General features: G+C 33.9%; 1 protein-coding gene across 1 annotated transcript in view; it reads right to left on the reverse strand.

The window, feature by feature from the left end:
• Positions 1-24,775, reverse strand: part of yl (Putative vitellogenin receptor yl) — a 492,935-nt gene that overhangs the window by 452,445 nt on the left and 15,715 nt on the right. The window contains exon 2 of the mRNA XM_089106682.1: positions 20,467-20,578. Coding sequence (XP_088962808.1) covers positions 20,467-20,557 — 91 coding nt within the window. The 5' untranslated portion in view covers positions 20,558-20,578. The remainder of the gene's footprint in view (positions 1-20,466; positions 20,579-24,775) is intronic.

Genomic DNA, 24,775 nt, shown 5'->3' on the forward strand with positions numbered 1-24,775 from the left:
GTTTATTCACTCTAACACTTAGATTCTGTCAACTTTTTCCTATGTATCCGAGAAAATAGATGTTGATATAGAATTTAATCACTCTTATACTTAGATTTTATGAAATTATTGTATTGTCTGTCTAGGAAGCGACTTCAATCGATAATGAATGATAATAAAGAATTTCTTCAATTTTTTTTTCATAATTTCCTTAATTAAATTTCTGTATTGTGTATCCAAGAGGTGAATTCAAGAAAGTTCGTTACTTACTTACTTACCTACTTACAATTTTTTCATAATGACATATCCAACAACGGATGTTGATAAAGAATATATTTATTCTGATAGTATTTTCGTGTTTTTGCCAGCCATTCGTACTAAACCTTAAACGCATTCAGATATTTCCTTGATAAAAAAATTTTGTCCTACATATCCGACAAATGATGTTTATAAAGCATTTATTCAGGATGATACTTATATTTTGTCAATTTTATCCAATGTATCTGATAATAGATGTTGATATAAAAAAATTTATTCACTCTGACGCTTAGATTTTTTCAATTTCATTCCATGTATTCGAGAAAGGGTTGTTGATATAGATTTTAATCAATCCGATACTTAGATTTTGTCAATTTTATCCCATATATTCGAGAAAGGGTTGTTGATGTTGAATTTAATCAAACTGATACTTAGATTTTGTCAATTATCCGATATACCCGACAAAAGATGTTGATAATGCATTTAGAGGATGTTGATAAAGCATTTATTCACTCTGATACTTAGATTTTATCAATTTTATCCCATGTATCCGAGAAAGGGATGTTGATATAGAATTTAATCACTCTGATACTTAGATTTTATCCGAGATATCCAACAAAGGATGCTGAAGAAGCACTTAATCACTCTGATACTTAGATTTTGTCAATTTTATCCGTCATATACGACAAATGATGTTGATAAAGCATTTAGTCAATCTGATACTTAGATTTTGTCAATTTTATCCACCATATCCGACAAAGGATGCACATTTTTAATCCGTTCCATAAAATAGTTTACCATGTTCTCTATTAATATTATAGTTAATGTTTTCTCTTAGTTCGTAATCAGTAGAATAATCATTATACCATTTTGAGTTATACACAATTTTTAATGGTGTGTCATCGACAAGCTCAATATGCTGTTCTTCTTTGGGATTACTTGGTTCATTGCCCGTTTCATCAATGACGATAACATTTCGTGGTCCTTTGTTTTTCATCGATTCATCTTTATATTTCATAGTGATATTTTCTGCCAATGCCCTTTTTATTTTTCTGGCAATTTCGCTGTCTATTATCACATTATTTTTACACATCTAACAGTTTCGGCACGTAGACAAGATATGGTTTATGATATTAGTAGAAGAGTAGGCCTTTCTTTTTTGTTCTTCCGTTGAATGCTAATACCCGAAAGCTGACGATAGGATGTATCAGCAGGTAATGTGTTACCTGCAACAGTAGCAAAGAGTTGTGATCTATCATCAACGATTATTTTTTATGTTGGCATTCTCTTTGAGTGCAAACATCTCTGGAGATCTCAATCTTGCATATCCGCCAACATAAGAGTTGAATTTTTTCGGTACTCCAAAGAAATTTAATTCCTTACTGTCATGACAATTCATGCATACATTTCCAATAGTGCTACCACTTGTACTTGTTTCATGGTTTAAATGCTTCTCCTTGTCGGCATTCAATGCTACAATAATATTGTCATGTGAACACACTTTATTAAAATACTCCATCTTCACTCTTTTTAAAGATATGACTTGTGTTTATCGTTCCATCGCGGAGAAAAATAATGATTTAATACATGCAATAAACTAGATAGTGTCGATAACCAGCCATAAAGTATCAGTGGGAAGGCCGCATCATGTCTCTGAGCAAGCATAGAGTACAATTGTTAGAGCCGTAAGCACATTTTATGTCATTTTAAGATACGTAAAAAAGCTGAATAATTTCGAAGTTCAAAAAAAAACTTTAGTTCAATAAAAAAAAGTGCTACTACAAAAATTATTTTTCTATTAGTAAAGGTCATGACTATCATGCAAGGGCAGATCTAGGATTTTTTTGGGGGGTTTTACTAATTTTTGACTCAGTTTTCGACTAATTTTTTTTTACTTTTACCTAGGTTTTACTAATTTTCGACTTATTTTCGACCCGGCCAAAAATTTCGGTGGAGAGGGGTTCAAACCAGGTAACCCCCCCTCCCCTGGATACGGCCTTGCTATCATGTCTATACCATTCTCATTTTGAGTTTGGAAAATATTAAATGTGATTTTTTTTTGTTTTAAGTATGTTTCATCTCATTCGAAGACATGTAAAAAAAAGTTGAAAAAAAGCATCATGTTAAAAAAATAATAAAAAAAAATTAAAAAAAAATCAAAAAAAAAAATTCAAAAAAAAATGGGGGGAGGGGCCAAAAATTTTGGAGGGGAGGTGGCGCCCTTCGAGTTTGGGGATAGGGAACCTTTAGGGGGTTGGTGTCTCTGCTGGTTAGGGTCGTTGGTGCTTATGATCCTTGAGGGTTCGTACTCACATACACCTTACTACTCGATTTGCAAGGATTTCTAAGGTTTGTTCTGAATTTCATTATTAAAAATCTTTTCTTGCCATCTACATCTCTCTTAGTATCAAATTTTTAGTATACTATAACGTTAGACTCTATTTTTAACTGAAAACACTGTTCAAACGCCACTTGTGTATTATACAGAACACATCGAAGAAGTAAAGCTATCCATAATTAAAATTCTTTTCTTGCCATCTACATCTCTCTTAGTATCAACTTTTTAGTATACTATTACGTTAAACTCTATTTTAAATTGACAACACTGTTCAAACGCCACTTGTGTATTATACAGAACATATTGAAGAAGTAAAGCTAGGTCAAGTCATAAGACCATTTTATCATCGTTAACCATTTCCAGAGATTGATATTGTTCCAAATTTATAATAAATATCTTGCTTTTTGCAATGTGCACGTAAAACTGTACGTCATATTTTTGTGAAATTCCATGTGTAATTGAAATATATAGTAATAACCAGTCTGATTGTCTTATATAATCTCGACTATACTCTCAAAACGTGTTTGACCACTTTATAGGTATAAAAGGATTGGTCGCTTTTTACAATGTGCACGTGAAACTGTACTGCATATTCTTGTGTAATTCCATGTTTAATTCAAATCAGCATATAGGTTACTACTTTTGTGTACTTTTTCTTTGATTGTTTTTCACTTGACTGGGTACATTGAAGCAAAAACTTGGACAATTGAGTCAACTTTTGCGTTCCACTATGTTTTTCGAAGCGAAAACTATGTGTAGTTTGAATCAAACAGTTCGGGGTAACGAACTGTAAGTAAAGAGCGACCAGGCTCAATAGTAACCGAAACTATAAAAAACGGAATTCCGATACCAATAGATACATAAAAAGAATTGATTTTTTATGCTGGTTTCAAATATATAAATTTCATTTTGTTTAGTTATACCCATTAAATGTTACGAGCCTGAAAAAATGTTCCTGATTTTTGAAAAAGAAGGAAACAGCCTTTAAAAGTCAAGTGATCTCAATGAAAATCACACCATTGGATTCAGCTTATCAGAGAACCTCACTGTATAGGTTTCAAGTTCCTATCTGAAAAAATGTGTAATTTTATATTGTTTGCCAGAAGAAAGATCACGGGTGCGTGTTTATTTGTTTTTTTTTCCTAGGGGTGATCATATCGACCCAGTGATCCTAGGATATCCAAAGAGGTCTCATTCGAACGGAAATTAAAATTTCTAGTGCCCTTTTTAAGTGACCAAAAAAATTGGCGGCCAACTAGGCCCCCTCCCCCGCCCCTTTTTTTAAAAAATCGTCTGATAAAAATTTCAAGAGAGCCATTTTGTTCATCATAGTTGAAAGGCCCAATAACTATGCCTTTGGGTATAACAAAACTTCCCCACAGCCCCAGGGGAAAGGTCTTTATTTGCCTATTATTTGCGCATAGTATTTGTTATTGGGATATAGGCATACATTTTCGAGTAAGTGGGGGGGGGGGGATTTTCTGCTGGGGGTTTTTCACGGGTGAATTTTCCATGGGGATGGAAGTACCCAGGGAGTGAACTCTTCAGGGGAAAATATTCACCGGGGGAATTTGCCAGAATTTTTATACAAAATATTTTTTTTATATGTCTTGCTTTCTCTTTTCCGTCTCAATTTTACGCGCGGAGTCGTTAAGAGTAATTGTCCAGGGTAAAATTTCACCAGGATTGAATTGTCTAGAGGATATTTCCTGGAATTATTTACAAAAATAATTAGATATTAAATAAAAACAAAACAAGTTCTTTCAATTGAAAGGCAGAAACGACAATAAAATAGGAAACGAACAGAAATTGCTACGTATATAAAGGGGATTTCCTCCTCCTTAATATTTCGCTGTTTACGCTAAAGTTTGAATTTTGTCCCAATTCTTTAATAATGACTCCTAAAACACAAGGGCCGTTTAATTAGAACAATAAGACGCTGTTTTAAAAGCACTGAAAAACTTCAGCGTAAAGAGCGAGATGTTGAGGAAGAGATAACCCCCATTATGTACATAATAATTTCTGTTCGTTTAAGTTTTATTGTTGATCCTTACTACAGTTGAATTTTTTTTTATTTAATCACAAATAAGACCGCCGAAAAGAGAAGCAAATATACCAAGTATTAGGTTCTAGAAAATTTCTGCTGATAGTAATACAAAAAAAACAAAAACAAGTTACTACAAATTCATATTCAATCCAGTAGATTTAAAATATAGGCGAAGTTTATCAGACACCTAGATAAGATAAGATTTATTCTTCATTAAATGCACATACAATGTTATATGTTACTATTCCCACAAAGACTCATTGGTTAATAAAGAAGTGGGAAGATGAATGAGTTACTTACTCAGAGATGAAAAACAGAAGAAAATTCAAAATGATCACTTACCCACAGACAGAAGAGCAAAAGGAGAAGAAAAAGAAAAGAAAAAGAAAATAAAAACAATGGAAACAAAAATAAATAGAATAAATAGACTAAATTGATTAAGAAGATTAAATAGACTAAAAAAATAATAAAAAACTAAATCTTTAAAAAATCTTTAAAAAAGGAAACAATAAACTGCAAGAATAACAAAAAGAAAAGAATGAAAAGCCAAAATAAATATAATTTCTCCTCTTATTTTCACTTTGTCTCGATATCTCTGCATATTCCTCTCTCTTTTTCTTTCTCCCTCTCCATGTCTATCTCTCCATCCTTATCGCTGTCTGTCTGCATCTCTTTCTTCCCCCGCCCTCTCTCTCCCTCTTCTCTCACACTTCTTATTTCTGGTGTAATTTTTTCGATAGAATTTGGAAATATTGACTTAGAGAAAAAATTAACAAATTAAAAAACAAATTAATATAAGAATTTGGGTATAGTTTCAACCTCGTTTACAACATTTGACACATTACGAAAAAAGAAGGATGATTTGTTTTTCCCTCTTTGCCCTCGTCAACAAAAAACTGTGGGAAAAGTTTCTCATAATCAGAGCTGTACTTAAGTTTTTTTCTAAGGGGTTGATGGTGAATCAATCACCTCGGGGGAAAATATACCCTCTTCTATCTGAATGAAGCGTAACGCTAGCTTTTGAACATATATCTAAAGAATTAAGGGGTTTTCTATGTATCATCCCTTACCCTTGTCCAACTGTCTAAGCTCACTTCCCTTAGAAACATAAGAGCTACCACCACTCCCTTCCCACAAAAACTCATTTGAAAAGTGAAAGAACTAGTTCTTTGTGAGTTTAATCAGCACAGATGTTTTAAAACACGACGAAGTGACGTGTCGGGCCGTGGCGACGTGTCACGTTTTATAAGCACAACACTGAAGACTGGACTTTCAATTGAGAGAGACATGGATTTTTTAAGAAACACATAGTTAACACCAAACATGATTGACTAATTCATTTGACATATTTCCCAGGGTTTTCCATTGGCTAATGCCTGAGCCACATCATAGTCACATCTGTCGATAAAATCAAATTATGCACGACTACAGCGCCAATTACGTTCGCCGTTCGTAATTTCTTCAGTTGAACATTGTTCAGCTTTCAGATATAAATTTGTTGACTGACCAACCAGAGTCAAGGTTCAACTCATACTTTTTAAAATTAAAAAAGATGGAAATTTAGAACTAAGGTTTTTCTATCTGCGAGAGGAATCTGACAAAAGTTAATAAGACGTAGTATTAAAAGCAAACAGTGGAACAAAAATTAGTTTTGGTGCAAAATCTTTGAACACATCACTTACAATTTTAATTTTGCACTTTTGAAATACAAGTGAGACTCTAAAATAAAAAAAAAAAAAATATCATGTCATTCATGAAATTTGGCTTTTTTCTATCAACCGATCTGACAATAATGTGGCTCGGGCGTAATCCAAATGAAAACGGGACTAGAGGGATAATCTCGTTTGGTGGATTCTTTAGCTCACGCCATCTATCTCTTGTCAAATTTAGAGCCATGTCGGGAAACATGTCGGGAATTGATGGAATTTGTTTAACAAAAAGAAAAGCTAAAAAAAAACTAAAATTCACGCTCGGTCGAATTGAACAGAAAAAACAGCTATAACGGATGAGCAATGACAGCAACTTAGAACAAATCCGACAGTTGCTAGATCAAGCTATATCTTTGGGACTAGTTCTTTTTCTAGGATTCAATTTTTAGGACTTTTTCTTAGGACGTAGTTCTTTTTCTTTTGGAATGGCTCGAGTTTCCAGTCTTATAAGATTTGTAGTCACATACTTGTCTAGTCGTGTGAATGTTAATCTTTGTTGACTGTGTTAAATAAAAACAAGTCTTTTTCTAACAAAGCAAAGAGTCACATTAAAACTTAAACTGAACAAAAATTATTCTCAATAGAAGGAGGGTTTCCCCTCCTCGGTCCCCTACCTAAAGTTGTATTGTTTAAAGCAAATAGTATCAATAAATCTTTACATTCTAGAGGTATTGTGACAAATACTTTTACACAGATCCAATTGTCCTTATGTGACCAGTCGTTCTTTAAGCTTATGGGGACAAAAAAAAAATACAATTTTAGGTTAAAGAGCTTCGGGCTTAAGAAAGGATAGCCCCCCCTCAAATATACAGTTATTTCTGTTTGTTTAAAGTTTCAGTGTTGCTGTTTATTTTCATTTGAAAAAAAAAACATTGTTTTTCATTAAGTTCTATTTCTTTTTAATAGCATACCCAGGGTTAGATTAAATATAAGTAGGGCTTCTACTGGCTCTAGGCGTTTACCCATCCTGGGAAATACCCCCCCCCCTCCCACTGACAATAGCCCCCTGGAAAATACCCCCAAAATACATTCTCGCTGAATGGAAATTATTCAAAACAAATTCCCTCTGAAAATTCCCTTAGTCAATCTTCCCCCCTGCAGGAAATACCCCCGCGAAAAATGTTCGCATGTTTTCAAATAATAAAAACTATTTGTAAGCAATGGACAAATTACAATACTTAAAAAGGCACTTAAGCTTCTAGAATAGAATTTTCTGATTGTTTTGTAGTTAGGGAGGGAGGGAGATACCTCAAAGGGTACAATTTAATGCCAAATATCCCAGCTCTTTTGAGTCATCTGAATGAGTCATCAGATAAATACAGAATTTATCTAAGGGAGAGACGAGGGAAAGGTGAAGGTAGAAATTGATGCATAATCCCCAAGGCCGTAACCAGGATTTTTGTTTGGAGGGGAGTGTTGTTTTTTCTGGGGGGGGGGGGGGGGGTACGAAACAAACAATAAAAAACATCAAAAATCTGAAATTGATACCTAACTACTTGATGATTTTTGGGGATATTTCTGGTCTATGCTGTTATTATGGAAGTAAAGAGTAAGATTAAACCTCAAAATGAGCAGAATTCATTCCGTACAGGAGGGAGATTGTCCCTTCCTAATCCACACCCCCAAGACATGATCGCAGAAACTTTGGAGGGTGCTCATTAGATCAGAAATTGAAAGTTCAAGTCCTTTATTATAAGTCGAAAGTGATTGGAGACCAACCAGCCGCAGGAGGGGGATTATTTTCCACTGTGTATTCTCTGGGAGGCATTTTCTGAGGGAGGGGGGGGGGCTTTGCGGGGGATATTTTCCAGGTTCTGTTTCCACGGGGGGGGGGGATTTTCCACGGGAAGGTTATTTCAGGGTGGTATTTTATGGGGATTATTTTCTACGGGGGGTATGTTCAGGGGGTAAACGCCAGCCACCCTTGTACCCCATCGAACCTCTCTTTACATCAGAGGTTGATTTTGCTGAGGAATACTTCAGTAAAAACATCTAGCATATTTTCTTTTTAAACAAAGTATAACTTACAAAATAAATTATCTCCTCTCCTATAATAGGCAAGATTTAGCAACCTCGGTATTTACACTCCAACTTCAACCTATATTAACTCCTTCATCCATTCTTCCTTATGAAGGGAACTTACACGTTAAATCTATAGTACCCTAATACACGTTAAACCCTAATAAATGATCTGCAGTTATGTGATATTCTATCACGTATTACGTTAGTTTTATTGGATTAACGGTCTAAAATAGCGGTCCATTTCTTATAGCGCGCATGCATGCTAAGGTCAGAGTTGCCACCTCGCGCAAAAAGAAGTCACTACATTTTATTGATTGTTTGATTGATTTAGTGATTTTCTTCAATAGTCTAGTGATTTATGTGCTCATTTAGTGATTTTTTTTGTTTAGGCAATATAAAATATCACTAGAAATGGTGATTAATCACTAAGGGTGGCAGCCCGGGTTAAGGGACGAATAGAGTTTGTGTTTTCAGACACCGGGCTCGAAATGTGTCTTGAGCGAGTTCGACAAAAATCGATTTCAGGTTCTCAGTGTTTAACCCAGCTAAAAATTAAAGCGTTTTCATCTTACGGGTTCCAAGCGTATTGGATACGGGCTTCTCAAAATTAAAACGCTCCAGAATAGCAAGGTTGAACATGGGTTCTGAGGAGATATTCGCCCATGTTGAACACGTCACTTAAAATGATAATCTGCATAACCTATGTCGAACTCCGTGTTGGATGTGGGTGCCTGAAAACAAGGCTTAGAATACCGCACACCAGTATCGTTTCTGAGAAAGGGAGACTCTATAAATCCCCTTTCAATAGTTCTCAGTATTGTCGTTGAATAACAATTTGGAACACTGCAGTACATATTGTAACTCTGTTCGGGCCAAACTTCTGTTTTACAGGCCCAAATATTAAAACGCCGTACTTACCTTTGTCAATATCTCATTTGGTACTTAAAAAGGGAACTAGAAGTTACAATTTTCATTTGAATGAACCCACTTGTCAAACAGTTTGTGGTAAAAAACTGTAAGTAAGAAGCAACCCAGCTCAATAGTAACCAAAACTCTAAAAACCGGAATTTTCATACCAATAGATGCATCAATCGAATCAGATTTTTATGCTGATTTCAAATATATAAGTTTTATTAAGTTTAGTTATACCTATCAAAAGTTTCGCGCCTGAGAATATTTGCCTTATCTTCGAAAAAAGCGGGAAACAACCTCTAAAATTCATAGAACTTTAATGGAAATCACACCATCAGATTCAGAGTATCAGAGAACCCTACTTTAGAAGTTTCAAGTTCCTATCTGCAAAAATGTGGAATTTTGTATATTTTGCAAGAAGAAAGATCACGGATGCGTTTTTATTTTATTATTATTTTTTTTATTTCCCCAGGGGTGATTGTATCTATCCAGTAGTCCTAGAATAGCGTAAGAGAGCTCATTTGAACGGAAATTAAAAGTTCTAGTGCCCTTTTTAAGTGACAAAAAATCGGAGGGCAACTTGGCTCCCTCCCACGCTCATTTTTTCCCGAAGTCACCCATTTAAAATTTTGAGATAGCCATTTTGTTCAGCATAGTCGAAAATCTAATAAATATGTCCTTTACATATACCATTGGTTAATGGAAAGTATACAGACGTTTCAGGAACAATTTTTTTTGGTGGGGGAAAGGGTCGGAGCTTACGGGGTAGGATATTTCCATGGAGAATATTTTCTTGGAGGGAGGGACATTTCTGTGAAGGGGCGCCGGATTTCCCAGCATTATTTAAAAAACGATCAGAAATTAAATAAAAAAACAAGTTTTTTCAACTGAAAGTAAGGAGCAACATTAAAACTCAAAACAAACAGAAATAATTACGTATATGAGGGGGTTCGCCCTCTAGTCAATACCTCACCCTTTACGCTAAAGTTTTTTTTAGTACTGCCAAAAAAGCTATCTATTCTAATTAACCGGCCTTTGTGATTCAGGGGTTTGTGATTCGAAAAAAATTCGAACTTTAGCGTAATGAGCCAGGTTTTGACTGGGGGTAAACTCCCTAATATACGTAATAAAAACATATAAATATAGAAGTTCGTTACGTAAGCTAATTCGTAAGTTACGTCAGTACAAAATTTCGAGAAAGCCATTTAGCCAAAAAGAAGTTAAATTAATATGCAAATTTCATTCTAATTATTCATTTACGGTGAGCCAAAATCAAAGCTGCATTAATTCAAAAAACGTCTTCAAACTTCCCCTCCTCAACGCCTCGCTCTTTACGCTAAAGTTTGAATCTTTAAAAAAAAGTTATTTTTAAAACAAAAAAAAACTTTAGCGCCAAGAGCGTGGCGTTGAGGAGGGGACAGCCCCTTTCATATACGTAATAATTTCTGTTCGTTTTAGATTTTAATGTTGCTCCTTGCTTTCACTTACAAAAACTTGTTTTTTTTTTATTTAATAATTATCTATGACTGCTGGTTCGATACAATTACCCTTAATACACAAGCATGACCGGTACAACAAGAAAATTATTTTTTTGTTGACAGTGTTTACAGGGATCGCCCACATGATGATTATATTAATGACTGATTACCATCAGAATCTTAATGGATACAGCATATTTAGATTAAGCAAATTACTAGATTCTGTCGACACATATGTTGAATTACAAACTTTGATTTTGAAGTTTTGTTTTATATTGACAAGGGTATCTCTTTATTTAAATCTTATTGCTATAAACTGTAATATCCAGGACTCTATTAGATGTGAGCTAGGCTGCTAACCCTCCCATTCAACTCGCGGGTTTTTGAATTTAAGTTTGAAATTCATATAAAAATACTTTTAAATGATGATCATCCCAACAAAATCCATCCATTCAAATATTTCTCAGGAGAGGAAGAGGGAATCTGAAGTATCAAAAACGAAGTCTAGGGTCAACCTTTTTGTGGATTTCAATGGGAGTTCTTAAAATATTGTCTTATATAGATGTCCTCTCCTATGTCTTCGTCTATTTTGCAGATAAATGCTCAAATTTAATCTCTTATACACTTATAATATTTCTGCAATATTACGAGAGGAGCTACCAGCCTGTATCACCGATATTACAGTCTTAGTCTAAATCTATTCTTAGGAATGAAGGGAGCTTTTGATTAGATTGTACCGCTCACTAAACTCCCTCTGCTATTGTTGTCTAAGGGCTAACTGAAAATTCAAAAATTTGGTCGTAAAATTTGCATTTTCAGGCTTGAGGTAACCCCCCCTCCCCCTGTGCCCATATAGAGATCCACTGGCTCTTTTTCATGATAACCGATTTTTCATGATAACCGCACCACAGTACATAATTTTATGAAGTCTCAAATGAATTACCTCAGTTAATTGAAGCTAAAAAAAAACTGTTTATTTTGTATGGGCGCCAAGTCCCATTAGGAACGAATACGCCACCGCAAAAAATCACCTAATCTGAAATTAGGACGTTAATTTGATAATTGTAAATCCATTTGTTATTTTGTATCAATTTGTAAATCAATTGTATATCAATTTCTTAAATTGCCTTGTAACGGCGTAGTGGATAAAGCCTTGCTTGGAAACTTTCGGGGCTGAGGTTCGATCCCGGCTGTTCCAAATGGATATTCCCATTATAATGCATAATGGATTATAATGGATATTCCATTATAATGGATAATGCATCTAATGAATAAATATGATTTGGTCTTCTTTTGGGCCACAATTTCGGTTGCATTCCTCAAACTTACGGAAAACGCCACTTTGTTGTGGCACAGTCTCTTTTACTACTTAAAAAGGGAACTAAAACCCGAAGCTTTATTTTAGATGGCACCCATTGCATTATTCTAAGAATATTGGTTGGATATGATCACCCTTGGGAAAAATAATAAGCACGGATCTGTATCCATCCTTCTCGAAAAATTACAAAATTTCGCATTGTCGCAGACTGCAGCTTGAAACCTCTATACTAGGGTTCTCGGATATACTGAGCTGGATGGTGTAATTTTTATTTAGATTAATACTATTTTTGAGGGATCTTCTCCTTTTTTTGGTAATTGGGAAAGTTTCCTCAGGCTCGTTACTTTTGCTGTAACTGTTTTGATGCAATACAAACTAAAAAGTTCCATTAGGAAACATTGGATCAAGTAAACAGATTTTTCTTTTCTGTTCTTTTTTATTCACACATTTTAAGTCTATTGCCTTAAATCTATCTTCACTATGTCATTCCAACTTAAATTTACGAACAGCTTGGAGAAAAACTGAGTTTCTCGAAAGTATCTTTCGTAGCCTATTTATAGCAGACATCTTAGAGCTCTCTTAGAATAAATGAAGTTAATCTAAAGTTTTATCTTGTGTTGCTAAAGTTTCTAAGCTTTTATAAAGTTGAAACGAACAGAAACTTACTTTTGAAATTCACCAAGTAAATAAGAATTTAAAAAATACCAAAATAGAAACAAGTAAAAACTTAAATGTGTAAATTGTATTATAAAACTCTCATTCGAAGCTGTGTTTTCTACGTGAAACCGTAAGAAATGGTTCTTTTTAAGCATTGATTTTTAAACTAACAAAAAAAGAATTTTCCGAGGAAAGTAAAGTGCTATATTAAAGCTCAAAACGAATAGGAAGTTATCCTGTATCAAACAGCTCGTGGTAGCGAACTGAAAGTAAGGAGGGACTCGGGCAAATGGTAACCAAAACTCTAAGAAAAGGATTTTGATAACAATTAATAGATTGCTAAAATCGGATTTTTATAGTGATTCTAATTATACAAAATTAATTAAATTTAATTTAACCATCAAAAGCTACGAGTCTGACAAATTTTGCCTTATTTTCGAAAAGGGGAGAAACACTCCCCAAAAGTCAAACAATCTTATTAAAAATTACACCATTGGATCACGCACATCAGAGAACCACACAATGGATCAAGCTCCTATCTACAAAAATGTGAAATTTTGTATTATTTCCCCAGAAGAAACATCACAAATGCATGTTTTTTTTTCAGGAATAACCGTATCAAACCAATGGTCCTTGAAGATCAAGAAAGGGCTTATTAAAACAGAAATTAAGAATTCTAGTGCTCTTTTTTACCTGCGAAAATTTAAGAACAACTAGCCCCCCCCCCCCCTCCAAGGACCAAAACTAAAACTTAAAATGAACTAAAATTATTCCATATATTAGCCCCCTCCTCATTCCCTCGCTATTTACGCTTAAATTTGATATTTTGCCCCAATTCCGTAAGAAAGACTGCTACTGAGGGATCGAGGAAGGGGCAACCCCCCTCATATACGGAATAATATCGTTTCGTCTTGAGTTTTAGTGTTGCCTCTTACTTTCAGTTGAAAAAGCTTTTCTTTTTTTTATTTAATATGAGGAGGGCTGACACTCCCTCTATACACTTACTCTTTAAGCTAAAGTTTAACAAGAACATAGCTTAAAACATTCTAAAGTGATAAAAACTAATATCAATTTGTGGTTTATTCCCAGTTCTCAGAAACAGAACTCTTTTATTTAAAAGGTTAAAAAATAAACATTATAGAATTAAACAGTGTACTTTACAAACTAAAAAACTGAAAAAAAATTAAACTTTATAGGCCTACTTTGCTTCAGAAACAATGAAATATGTTCCTATTAGCAAAAAATATGTTCCTATATATATATATATATATATATATATATATATATATATATATATATATATATATATATATATATATATATATATATATATATATATATATATATATATATATATATATATATATATATATATATATATATATATATATATATATATATATATATATATATATATATATATATATATATATATATATATATATATATATATATATATATATATATATATATATATATATATATATATATATATATATATATGTATATCCATTTCATCACATTAATATCGATTCTAAAATAAAAAGGACATTTCCTTTTCTTATTAGCAGAAACTGTAGAAATAAACAGAATAACATACCTAACGCCAAAAGACTTTCAAAAATTCTCTTAAAATCCAGATGTATTAATAAAGTGACATTTTCAGCAGCCAACCAGTCCAAGTCAATATTTCATGCTTTCCAATGCCAATTTGACTATTTGCCCCTTAGTTCCCACTCAAAATAAAACTCTAATTTGCAAAACTCTGACTGCAAATGAGACTTGCAAAACACGCTTGTCTGAACAAAATGCGCGCTGCATCTGCGTCACTGTATATAAATTAAACTAAAAAAAAACAAGTTTTTTCAACTGAGAATAAGGAGCAACATCAAAACTTAAAACAAACAGAAATTATTACGTATATGAAAGGTTTCGCCCCCAAGTCACTACCTCGCTCTTTATGCTAAAGTTTGGATTTTGTTTGAATCACAAATCCCTGAATCACAACGGCCGTTTAATTAGAATAGATATCACTTTTGAAAGTACTAAAAAAAAACTATAGCGTAAAGAGCGAGGTATTGACTAGGGAGCGATCCCCCTCTTATACGTAATGATTTCTGTTCGTTTTAAGTTTTAATGTTGCTCCTTACTTTCAGTTGAAAAAACTTGTTTTTTTATTTAATTTCTGATTGTTTTTTAAATAAAGCTGGGAAATCCGGTGCCCCCTTCACAGAAATGTCCCTTCCCCCAACGAAACTTCCTCCTTGGAAAGATCCTCCCATATAAGCAAATCCTTCGACCCCCCCCCCCCAACCCAGGAAAAATCTCTCTTGAAATCGTCTGTATACTTCCCAATAACCAATCCTATTTGTAAACAATGGGCAAAGTTTATAGCATGCAGCCCTTCCAACGGGAACTTAGGGGGACTAAGTTATCCTCAAAGATACATTTATTAGATTTTATGATTTGGGTCTCTCGCCTGACACTCCAAGCAGGCGGGCCCCTATGAAGGGGTAATTCGTGTCAAAACTCTGCAAATTTTGTTAAAGAGCTTTTGGAAAATTTCACTGTTTTTCCCAAATTTTGACTCGATTTGCCCCATGTGAAGAGGCAAATCGGGTCAAAATTTGGCAAATTTTTGTTGCTGAGTCGCCCCTTCATAATATGAAGGGACAATTAGTGTCCCCTTCATCATAGACAGCGCGCTAACGCTGCCTAAGTAAAGAACGATGTGGGCACAATGTGTTTTTTTTTCTCCATACCCAGGCACTTCGTATCGAAGGAGTTGTCGTAGAAACTGAGAAAAGGGTTATTTCGATTGGAAATTGATGTGGCCAGTGCCTTTTTCAATAGTTTAAAAAGGTTGTAGGGCAACTCAGCCCCTCCCCCCTCTTACGCCCATCATTCCCCCAAACACATCCGATCAAAATTTTGAGATAGCCATTTTGTTAAGCGTCGTTGATTTCCAGATAACAAATATGTTTTTGAAGGGCCGACAACCCTCGGGGCAAGGGTTTTAAGTTATGCCCTGATGGCATATAAGAACGATGTTGGCACAATGTACTATTAATAATTTTTCCTTTAGAGCAGGGCACTTCATATGGAAGGAGTCGTCGTAGAAACTTCAAAAGGGGCTCATTCGAATGGAAATTGAGAGTTCTAGTGCTCTTTTAAACAGTAGAAAGTGATTGGAGAACTAGCCCTCCCCCACGCCCATCATACCCCCAAACACATCCAATCAAAACTTTGAGATAGCCATTTTGTTCAGCGAATTTGATTTCCAGATAGAAAATATGTTTTTGAGGAGGATACTCCCCCACAACCCTCAAGGCAAGGGTTTTAAGTTATGGCCTGGGGGCATATAAGGTTTTTTATAGAAGGTGTTGTCGTAGAAACTTCAAAACAGACTCATTCGATTGAAAATTTGAAGGGCTAGTACCCTTTTTAACAGTCGAAAGTGATTGGAGGGCAACTAGCCCTCCCCCCCCACGCCCATCATTCCCCCAAACACATCCAATCAAAATTTTGAGATAGCCATTTTGTTCAGCATAGTAGATTTTCAGATAGAAAATATATTTTTGAGGAGAACACTCCCCCACAGCCCTCAAGGCAAGGGTTTTATGTTAAGCCCTGGGGGCATATAAAGTTTTTAAAGAAGGCGTTGTTGTAGAAACTTCAAAAAAAGCTCATTTGATTGGAAATTGAAAGGGCTAGTGCCCTTTTTAAAAGTCGAAAGTGATTGGAGGGCAAGTATCTCTCCCACACCCATCATTCCCCCAAACACATCCAAGAAAATTTTGAGATAGCCATTTTTTCAGCGTAGTTGATTTCCAGACTCAAAACGAGCAGAAATTAACACAAGGTGGGCGCAAAACCCTTATGCCTTCCCAGGGCCAGAACAAAATTTGCACTTTACTGAAAAATACAATTGAATGTGCATTGTCAGTTTAATTTACATATACCGATATTTAGCAATCAAAATGTTAATATTATTTGATTTATTAAAATTACAAAAGTAAAAACATTTATATTTTTTCAGTTAAGTGCAAATTTTGTTCTGGCTTTTGGAAGGCAAAAGGGTTTTGCACCAAACTTGTGTTAATTTCTGCTAGTTTTGAGTTTGACTCGGTTTTGAGTTTGATTAGCAATAAATATGTTTCGATATATTAGCAACAGAGGTAAGTCTACGTTTTAGAAATAAGTCCCTATCACCAACAAATATGTTCCAATATATTCACGACAGAGACAAACCTTTGTTTTAGCAACAAATATGTTCCTGTATATCAGCAATTAAGGCAAGCCTATGTTTTAACAATGATCATATTAGTAACAAATATGTTCTAATATGTTAGAAACACAGATAAGCCTATGTTTTAGCAATATGTTGCTATTAGCAACAAATATGTTCCTATATATTAGCAACAGCGGTAAGCCTAAGTTTTAGAAATATGTTCCTATTAGGAATAAATATGTTCCTCTATATATTTGCAACTGGGGTAAACCTATGTTATAGCAACATGTTCCTATTAGCGACAACTCGATGAAGATTTAGAAACAATATTATACGTTCCTATGTATTGGCAACAAAACTAAACCTATATGTTAACAATATATTCCTATTTGCAACAAATCAGTAAAGACTGTAAAAAAAACTAATATGCTCCTATTTGCAACAAGTCAATAATAGTAGATAATCGTAATAATAGAATATAATAATAGAATATAATAATAGAATATAATAATAGAATATAATCATACACGTAATAATAGAATAATAGGACGTAATAATAGAATATAATCATACATGATAAATAATATAGTTTGATTTTATTTATCGTACCAAATCAAAATATAATAAATTATGCACGTTGACTTTATCCAAACGTCAAATTTTAGACTTTGCTTACCATTGGTAAGCAATGTCGTCACTAATAAAATGATCACCTTAACTAGTTAAGCACTATCATTAACAACATAATTTTTCCGCAATTTCAAACACTTCATGGTAACGAACTGTAAGTAATGAGCGACTCGGCCCAATAGTAACAGAATCTCTAAAAGCAAGAATGTTGATAACAATAAATATTTCAAAATAATTGCATTTTTATGCTGATTCCAAATATGTAAAGTTTAAATTTTACCCATCAAAAGCTACGAGTCTGAGCACCTCCAAAAAGTCAAGGGATATTAATGAAAAACACACAACCAGATTCAGCTTATCATAGAACTCGATTGTAGCGTTTTCGAGTTCCTAGCTACAAAAATGTAGAGTTTTGTACTTTTTGCCAGAAGAAAGATCACCGATACGTATTTATTCACTGTCCTCATTTTTTCCCGGGGGTAATTGTATAGAACTAATGGTCCTAGATGATTGAGAGAGGGCTTATTATAACAGATATAAAAACAACAGTGCCCTTTTAAAGTGACAAAAATGATTGGAGGACGGCTAACCCCCTACCACGCCCGATTCCTCAATGACATCCGATCAAAATTTTGTGATAGCCACTTGGTTCAGCAAAGTCAAAAAATCCATTAACTATGCTTCTGTGGATGACATGCTCCAACAACCCTCGGAGAAAGAGATCGCAATTTGCCGATTGTTTATAAATAGTATTCGTTTTTGAGAAATATACGGAGATTATTCGAGGGTGAACTCTGCGAGGGGGATTTTCCATGGGAAAAATTTTTCATGGGGAGGAAAGTTTTCTGAGGAATTAGGGGAAATTTTACACAGGGGAGGGGGATTTCCTGGCTTGATTTTAAATACGTTCAGGGATTAAATAAACAAACAATTTTTTCAACTGAAAGTAAGGAGCAGCATTAAAACTTGAAGGGAAAAGAAATTATTCAATATATGATGGGGATTTCTCCTTCCTCAGCTCTCGCTCTTTACGCTAAAGTTTGACTTTTTGTCAAAATTCTTCAATAACGACTTCCGAAACACAAGGGCAGTTGAATTGGAATGAGAAATATTATAAGGAGCTTTAAGACTTAGGCGTAAAGAGCAAGGATTGAGGAAGGGGCAGCATCTCCTATACTGGATAATTTTGTTCGTTTTGTCTTAATATTGCTCATAACTTTCAGTTGAAAAGACTTACTTTTTTTATTTAATTCATATTTTGAGTAGGTGTAAATATAAAGCCTTTGGGCTACTTTTCATGAGGTTCAATTTGATTTACGATAAGGTAAACGAAGAAAAAACAAGTAGCAACAAATAAAGTAAGATTTTATTTAACTAAAATAATCAGTTATAATTATATCAAAATATGATTTTATTAAAATAAATATATTAAAATAAAATAATTAGATTAAGTTTCTTAAGCCTAGTTGAATTGATTCTTTTTGGTTATACTACCATAGTAATGCACTTATAAGAAATACTCCTTATATATAAACGCAAACAAGAAAGAATAAGAAGTAATCATTTTTAAATTTGCATTATAATATAAATCAAAAGGTAAAGCAGCCAAAATTTATATAAATATATCTTTTCGGAGTAAATGCATAAGGCTTGGAAAAAGAAGGTACTAGCGGTTAATTTTTTTTTAATTTGTTTAACCATAGATTTAGATTTAAAGTAATTATATCAATAATTGATGCTAATAACATTCTAAAGACACCTTTTTAATTAAAAAAAAAATACAGAAAGGGGTAAAGAAGTAACAATTATGCACTATAAATTCATCACGTTAAAGGAAGAAGAAAAGAAAAAAAAAAGATTTGAAGTCCAGGGAACTTATCACATTTTTTTTGTTTTTTCATTTTTTTTTATAACATTTTTTAACCTTCAAAAGAGCGACTCCCATGAACTGACGCAGGAAGTACGTCTTAGATGTGACACACAATTAAGTCAGGGCTGCCACCCGATGACAAAAAAAAATCACCAGATTTTAGTGATTTTTGGTTGATTTAGTGATTTTCTTCAATAATGTAGTGATTTATGTGCAAATTTAGTGATTTTTTCTTTATGCAATATATAAAATCACTAGAAATAGTGATAAATTACTAGGGGATGCAACCCTGATAAAAAAAAAGAGGACTACATCTCCAGAAGGCACCCAACTCATTTCCAGGTAGGAAGCGGGTGTGTTAAATTATGAAATAAGGCCTTTACATTAACAAAAAGTATACCATGTACTTTTTAAAATATTTCCATTATAAGGGGGTAACATCTATCCTCCACCCCCAAAACCTTTTCCCTAGTAGCAGCCAAGATAACTATCATCAAATCAAATTAATTGTCACTATTTTAACTGTCATATGCTATCACACTGAGCTGAATTAACTGACGCAAGCTAACCAGCATTGTCAACGCTTTTAAATAAACTGTACCAGTTTTCCGACTAAAATTGTACTGCCAGAAGTTAACTTGTGCAATCTGAACAGCAGGTTAAATATTTGTCATAATAAGAAGAAAATATTTGATAGACCAAAACTTGAACAAAAATCCGAGTAACAAAGGAGCAATTAAAACCTAAATATAAAAAAAAATTGTATCGTACCAAAATAATTCCAAATATGCCGCTTTGCACCAAGACTTCTCGCAATTGTACCACTTTGGTAACGCTGAAGCTAAGCAAGCTAACTGCCTCCGAACTGCATTAACTATCACTAAGTTAACTGTCACATACCCCTGCATTTAACCGAATTAACTGATGCATGCTCAGTTCAATCTCAATTTACCATAAAATGAAAATTACAAAATATAAAAAGTTAAGAGTAAGAAACTACAGAATGAAAGAACATACTTGACTGAGGAGGATTAACATCTTGCTTTGTATCGGCTATATTGAGAACAAACATAAATAATGCCAAATAAAATGGAGTCCCTGCCGCCATTGCTGGTGCTCAGGAATTACCCTGGAATTACAAGAAATTAGATGATAGCGTAACATTACATTAAAAAAAAAACTATAACAGCTCACGATTGTTACTTTAATTTTGGAATTAGAAAAGTTTTTTTTTCCTTCTTGGATACTATTTGGATGCTAGAAAAAAAAATTATTTGTCTTTTGCTTCTGGAAATAAAAAAAAATGTCAAATTCACACATACTTTTTTCCCTACATCAAAATGCACACACACGAAACAAAAAGAAAACCAACATCTACTATTGTTAACCACTTATATACCGACGATCACAAAAAAAAAAAAAAAAAAAAAAAAAAAAAAAAAAAATCCCTAGTACAGTTACAAGGTGTAAAAACTGAAAGTGACTTTTGAATACAAATTCACATCTAGAAACTTCTGAGCTTAGCTCCAATAAATCTTTACTGAGCTGCTTTTATGATTTTGTATTAATTTGGATGATCGTTCAGCTGTAGGGTTGACTATTGTGGACTATTGACCACCATAAAAAAAAAAAACAGACGAAAAATATATAAGAAAAAGGTAATGCTGTTAAAGGTGTACCAACGGAACTCCTGTTGGGATACAACCTCGCTTCTCAAAACTTTAAGCTCATCTCTGAGGAATTCTCTATTGATTAAATTTTATATTTTCAGGTACGGAGAGTGTATTTGTGTAATAATTGACCGTAGAGTAAAATTCAGCAAAATTCAGCTAACATCCAGCTGTAATCAGTTGCATTAGACTGTATTTATCACAGTATATATAATTAGCAGCATGATCTTTCCTTATCTCACCCATTATAAGAACCCGGACCGAGGTGCGAGTGCTCCAGAGAACGTATAAACATAAGCGGCATTAGATCTTTTCACGGGTAGACAAAGAATAATCACCTACGGAACAAGTACTGACAAATCACTTGGCCGGCTCACCAATAAGTGGACAATAAGTGCACAAATAAGTGGGAGGAGCTTTTTGTTCGCACCGAGAATGAAGAGCCAGAAATCATCTGCGGTAAACTTACTGGATAATTATATAAACTGTGGTATTTATACATTATCGAGCGGTGATAAGCTTATACTATCTTAAATTGGTGCTGTATTAACATGTATCTATACTACATTGAACTATATTCGCCTAGGTTCAACTAACTCAAAAGGAGGCAAGATAAATATTAATCGAGAACGGAAAGAAACTGAAAAATGTGTTTTTGCTTGTTTGATTATCTATTCTTTTTGACGATAAAAAACGAGTTTTTCAGTATTACTACAGCCCATGTCACATTACAAAATCACACATCACTGTAAAAAGTAATCTATGATACAAGAAACGTGCCTGATATTAAAAGGGCCACCTATTTGCATAAATCAAGAAAAGAGGACATAACTCGTTAACTGAATAAATCCTCTTTGAAAGCGAATTGTCTTCTTCGTCTGTCAGTGACGGAGATCAGTTGCAATAAGCTATATTGAATGTGGAGTAAATATTAGGCGCGGTATTCAAAATAACCAGCGGGGACTGCTCTCTACCACTGGTAATTCATCACCAGAACTGGTGATTTTTCATCCTCCTGGTGATTTTTCTGGTGATTTTCTTGGATCTGGTGATTTTTGGTTATTTTCTTTTTTAATTTGGTGATTTTCAGTTAAATTGGTGATTTTTTATAATATTGGTCGACATTCTATGCTTGATTAGTTTCCAATATCTTACTGATGAGAAATAATCAGTGACTTTCATATTTTATGTCTTGTTTTTATTCGTTATTTCTAAAGAATGGCGTTATTTTGAGCTTTTCTGTATCCTTTTAGCTTGGCAATCGGCTTCCCCGTAGTTACAAATTTTAATTTATAAATACGTCTTGTGGGCCATGTGTGCTATAACCGGATTGAGGCTCAGAAACATAAAAAATTAATTTATCAGGTAAAAAAAGCCTAGTCCCTTATGCGCATAGATTCAGCAGTCTAGGTTGTTTTTTTTTTCAAAGGACTTAACAGTCTCAGGGAAAGGGAAGAAAAAATACTAGGTTTTGAACGCAACATATATTTTGTTTTTAATCTTGAACACACTACACAGAGAAATTGTCATAATTGATTTTGGTTCTTTAGGCTTTTGTCAAACCTACTTGTCTATGACACATAGAGAAACATGCATAGCTCACCCTTACCAGAACCAGGGGCGAATCTCCAGCATTTTTATTGGTGGGGGGGGGGCAAGAGGGGTTCATATCTAGATAGTCAAAGGGCATGGGATGTATAATATTTTTCTCCATGTTATTGGGGGGGGGGGGGGAACTGTCCCCCTTGCAACCCCCAAACGACGCCCCTGACCAGGACTGAGATGAGGCTTAGTCTAAATAGGTTTCTGATGGAAATTTTCTCAGAAATTTAGTATTAAAGTATTAAAGTAAATTGACTGTTGAGGGAGAAGTTTAACAGCTAAATTTTTATCTGATTTTCTTATGTGCAGAATGTTGACATAGGACAAGCCTCGCTAGAAATGTTTCATAGTTGATGCTAAATTAAATTTAAGTCTGATATTCCTGCGTAGGCCTATTATATTCGTACTATGGATTAGATTGAAATCATCCACATTCCCTGTGATTGCTGGACTTTGGGCTAAAATAACTTAGGTATTCTGTTTTATTATTCCTACAGTTGGCAAGTAATCTTTAGACAAAGAGAGGATTTATGTTTTGTTCCTTTCTTTTAAGCCCTTTCTCACTGTTGTTTCCGGCCAGTTATATTGTATTACCATTTTGTGTTTTGCATTCAGCAGATGCAATCAGGAGTGTAAAGATAATTTCTTAAACCACATTGGCCTGACATCACATAAAGAAGGAAATTGGATTTAGAGCTCAACCACCTTAGAGATATTTTATTTGGGAATGGTTATCCAATTAGTTTAATAAATTCTGTAATTGCAAAACGCATTAAAAGATTATCAGATAGTTCCACAGAAAACACAAATCAAAGGGAAAATTCAGATTATCTCGGTCTCCCATACGTTAAAGAGCTTTCGGACCCCATTTAAAAAAATCTGAGGAAAAATAATATTTACACTTATTATAGACTCCGAAAAACCATCAAGTCCCAAATTTATCAAGGTAAAGACCTTATCCCGATAGGCGAAAACTCCGGTGTCTATAGAATTCCTTGTTCGTGTGGTCTTTGGTATACCGGAAGAACTGATCAGCGACTAACGGATAGATTAACTCAGCACTCTAGTTCAATTAATAATACGCTTAAAAAGCGGAAAAAAACAGAAAATTTTCACTCTGCCCTTGCAAAGCACATTTTTGAAAAACCAGACCATACTATTTTGTTTAATCAAGTTAGCCTTATTACAAATGACAAAGGTATAGTCCAGCACTACAGAGAAGCTGTTGAAATTTATAAATACCAACATTTAGGTCTAGCCTTAAACAGAAATTCCGGTGATTTAAGAATAAACGAGTCATATTTCGGTTTTCTCAAAAGAGAAGCCGATACTTTAGTAATCCCTGAAATAAAACTTGAACCAATTTCCCAGTCATCTAATCAAACACGTGAACAACCCCTTAGGTCTCAAAGAGTGTCTGCAAGAAATGCATTAATTAAAATCCGAAATCAAATGACATAGTTCTCCAACTTATTTAATTGATGGTTCGCTTTGTTTATTGAGTGAATGAATTGTTTTCTTTTCTTTGTCAGTTGTTCGCCAGTATCCGTCGATGGCAGTTCATATTTTTTTTTTTTGGACTTTGTGCAAATCGCGGATATTGGCGAATAACTCGCTTTTATGGTTGTTAGGTATTTTATTTTAATTTTTGGCTTTTATTGAATTTTATTCTTTTGTTCTTTTCAAAAAAAAAGTTCTTTTATTTTGTTCTTTTCACATTGACTTTCCGCGTTTGTTTTTTGTTGTTTTTTTCTTCGGCACTTTCCTTGGTTACATTATTTAGTTTTGCGCTGAAGAAGAGAGGCGTTTGTCCTGTCGAAATATTCGCTTTGTTATTTTCAGTATTTTCATTTGGCCTATAAAAACCCCATTTTTGCTCGTTTTTCTTTCTTTATGTCAGGAGTGTAAAGTCAGAAAATTTACATGGCTGCCAAATAAATGTTTTTATGTATCAATAAAGACAAATTGAAGTTATTGATAATAAGTTATTAGCAGTTCATTGGTCTTGATCTTTGACGCCTGACATCTATATCTTGATCTTGAGTACATTGGTA

This window comes from Artemia sp. Qi Xiang Cuo, chromosome 21, assembly GCF_049724085.1.
Source record: "Artemia sp. Qi Xiang Cuo chromosome 21, ASM4972408v1, whole genome shotgun sequence".
NCBI classification, from domain to species: domain Eukaryota; kingdom Metazoa; phylum Arthropoda; class Branchiopoda; order Anostraca; family Artemiidae; genus Artemia; species Artemia sp. Qi Xiang Cuo.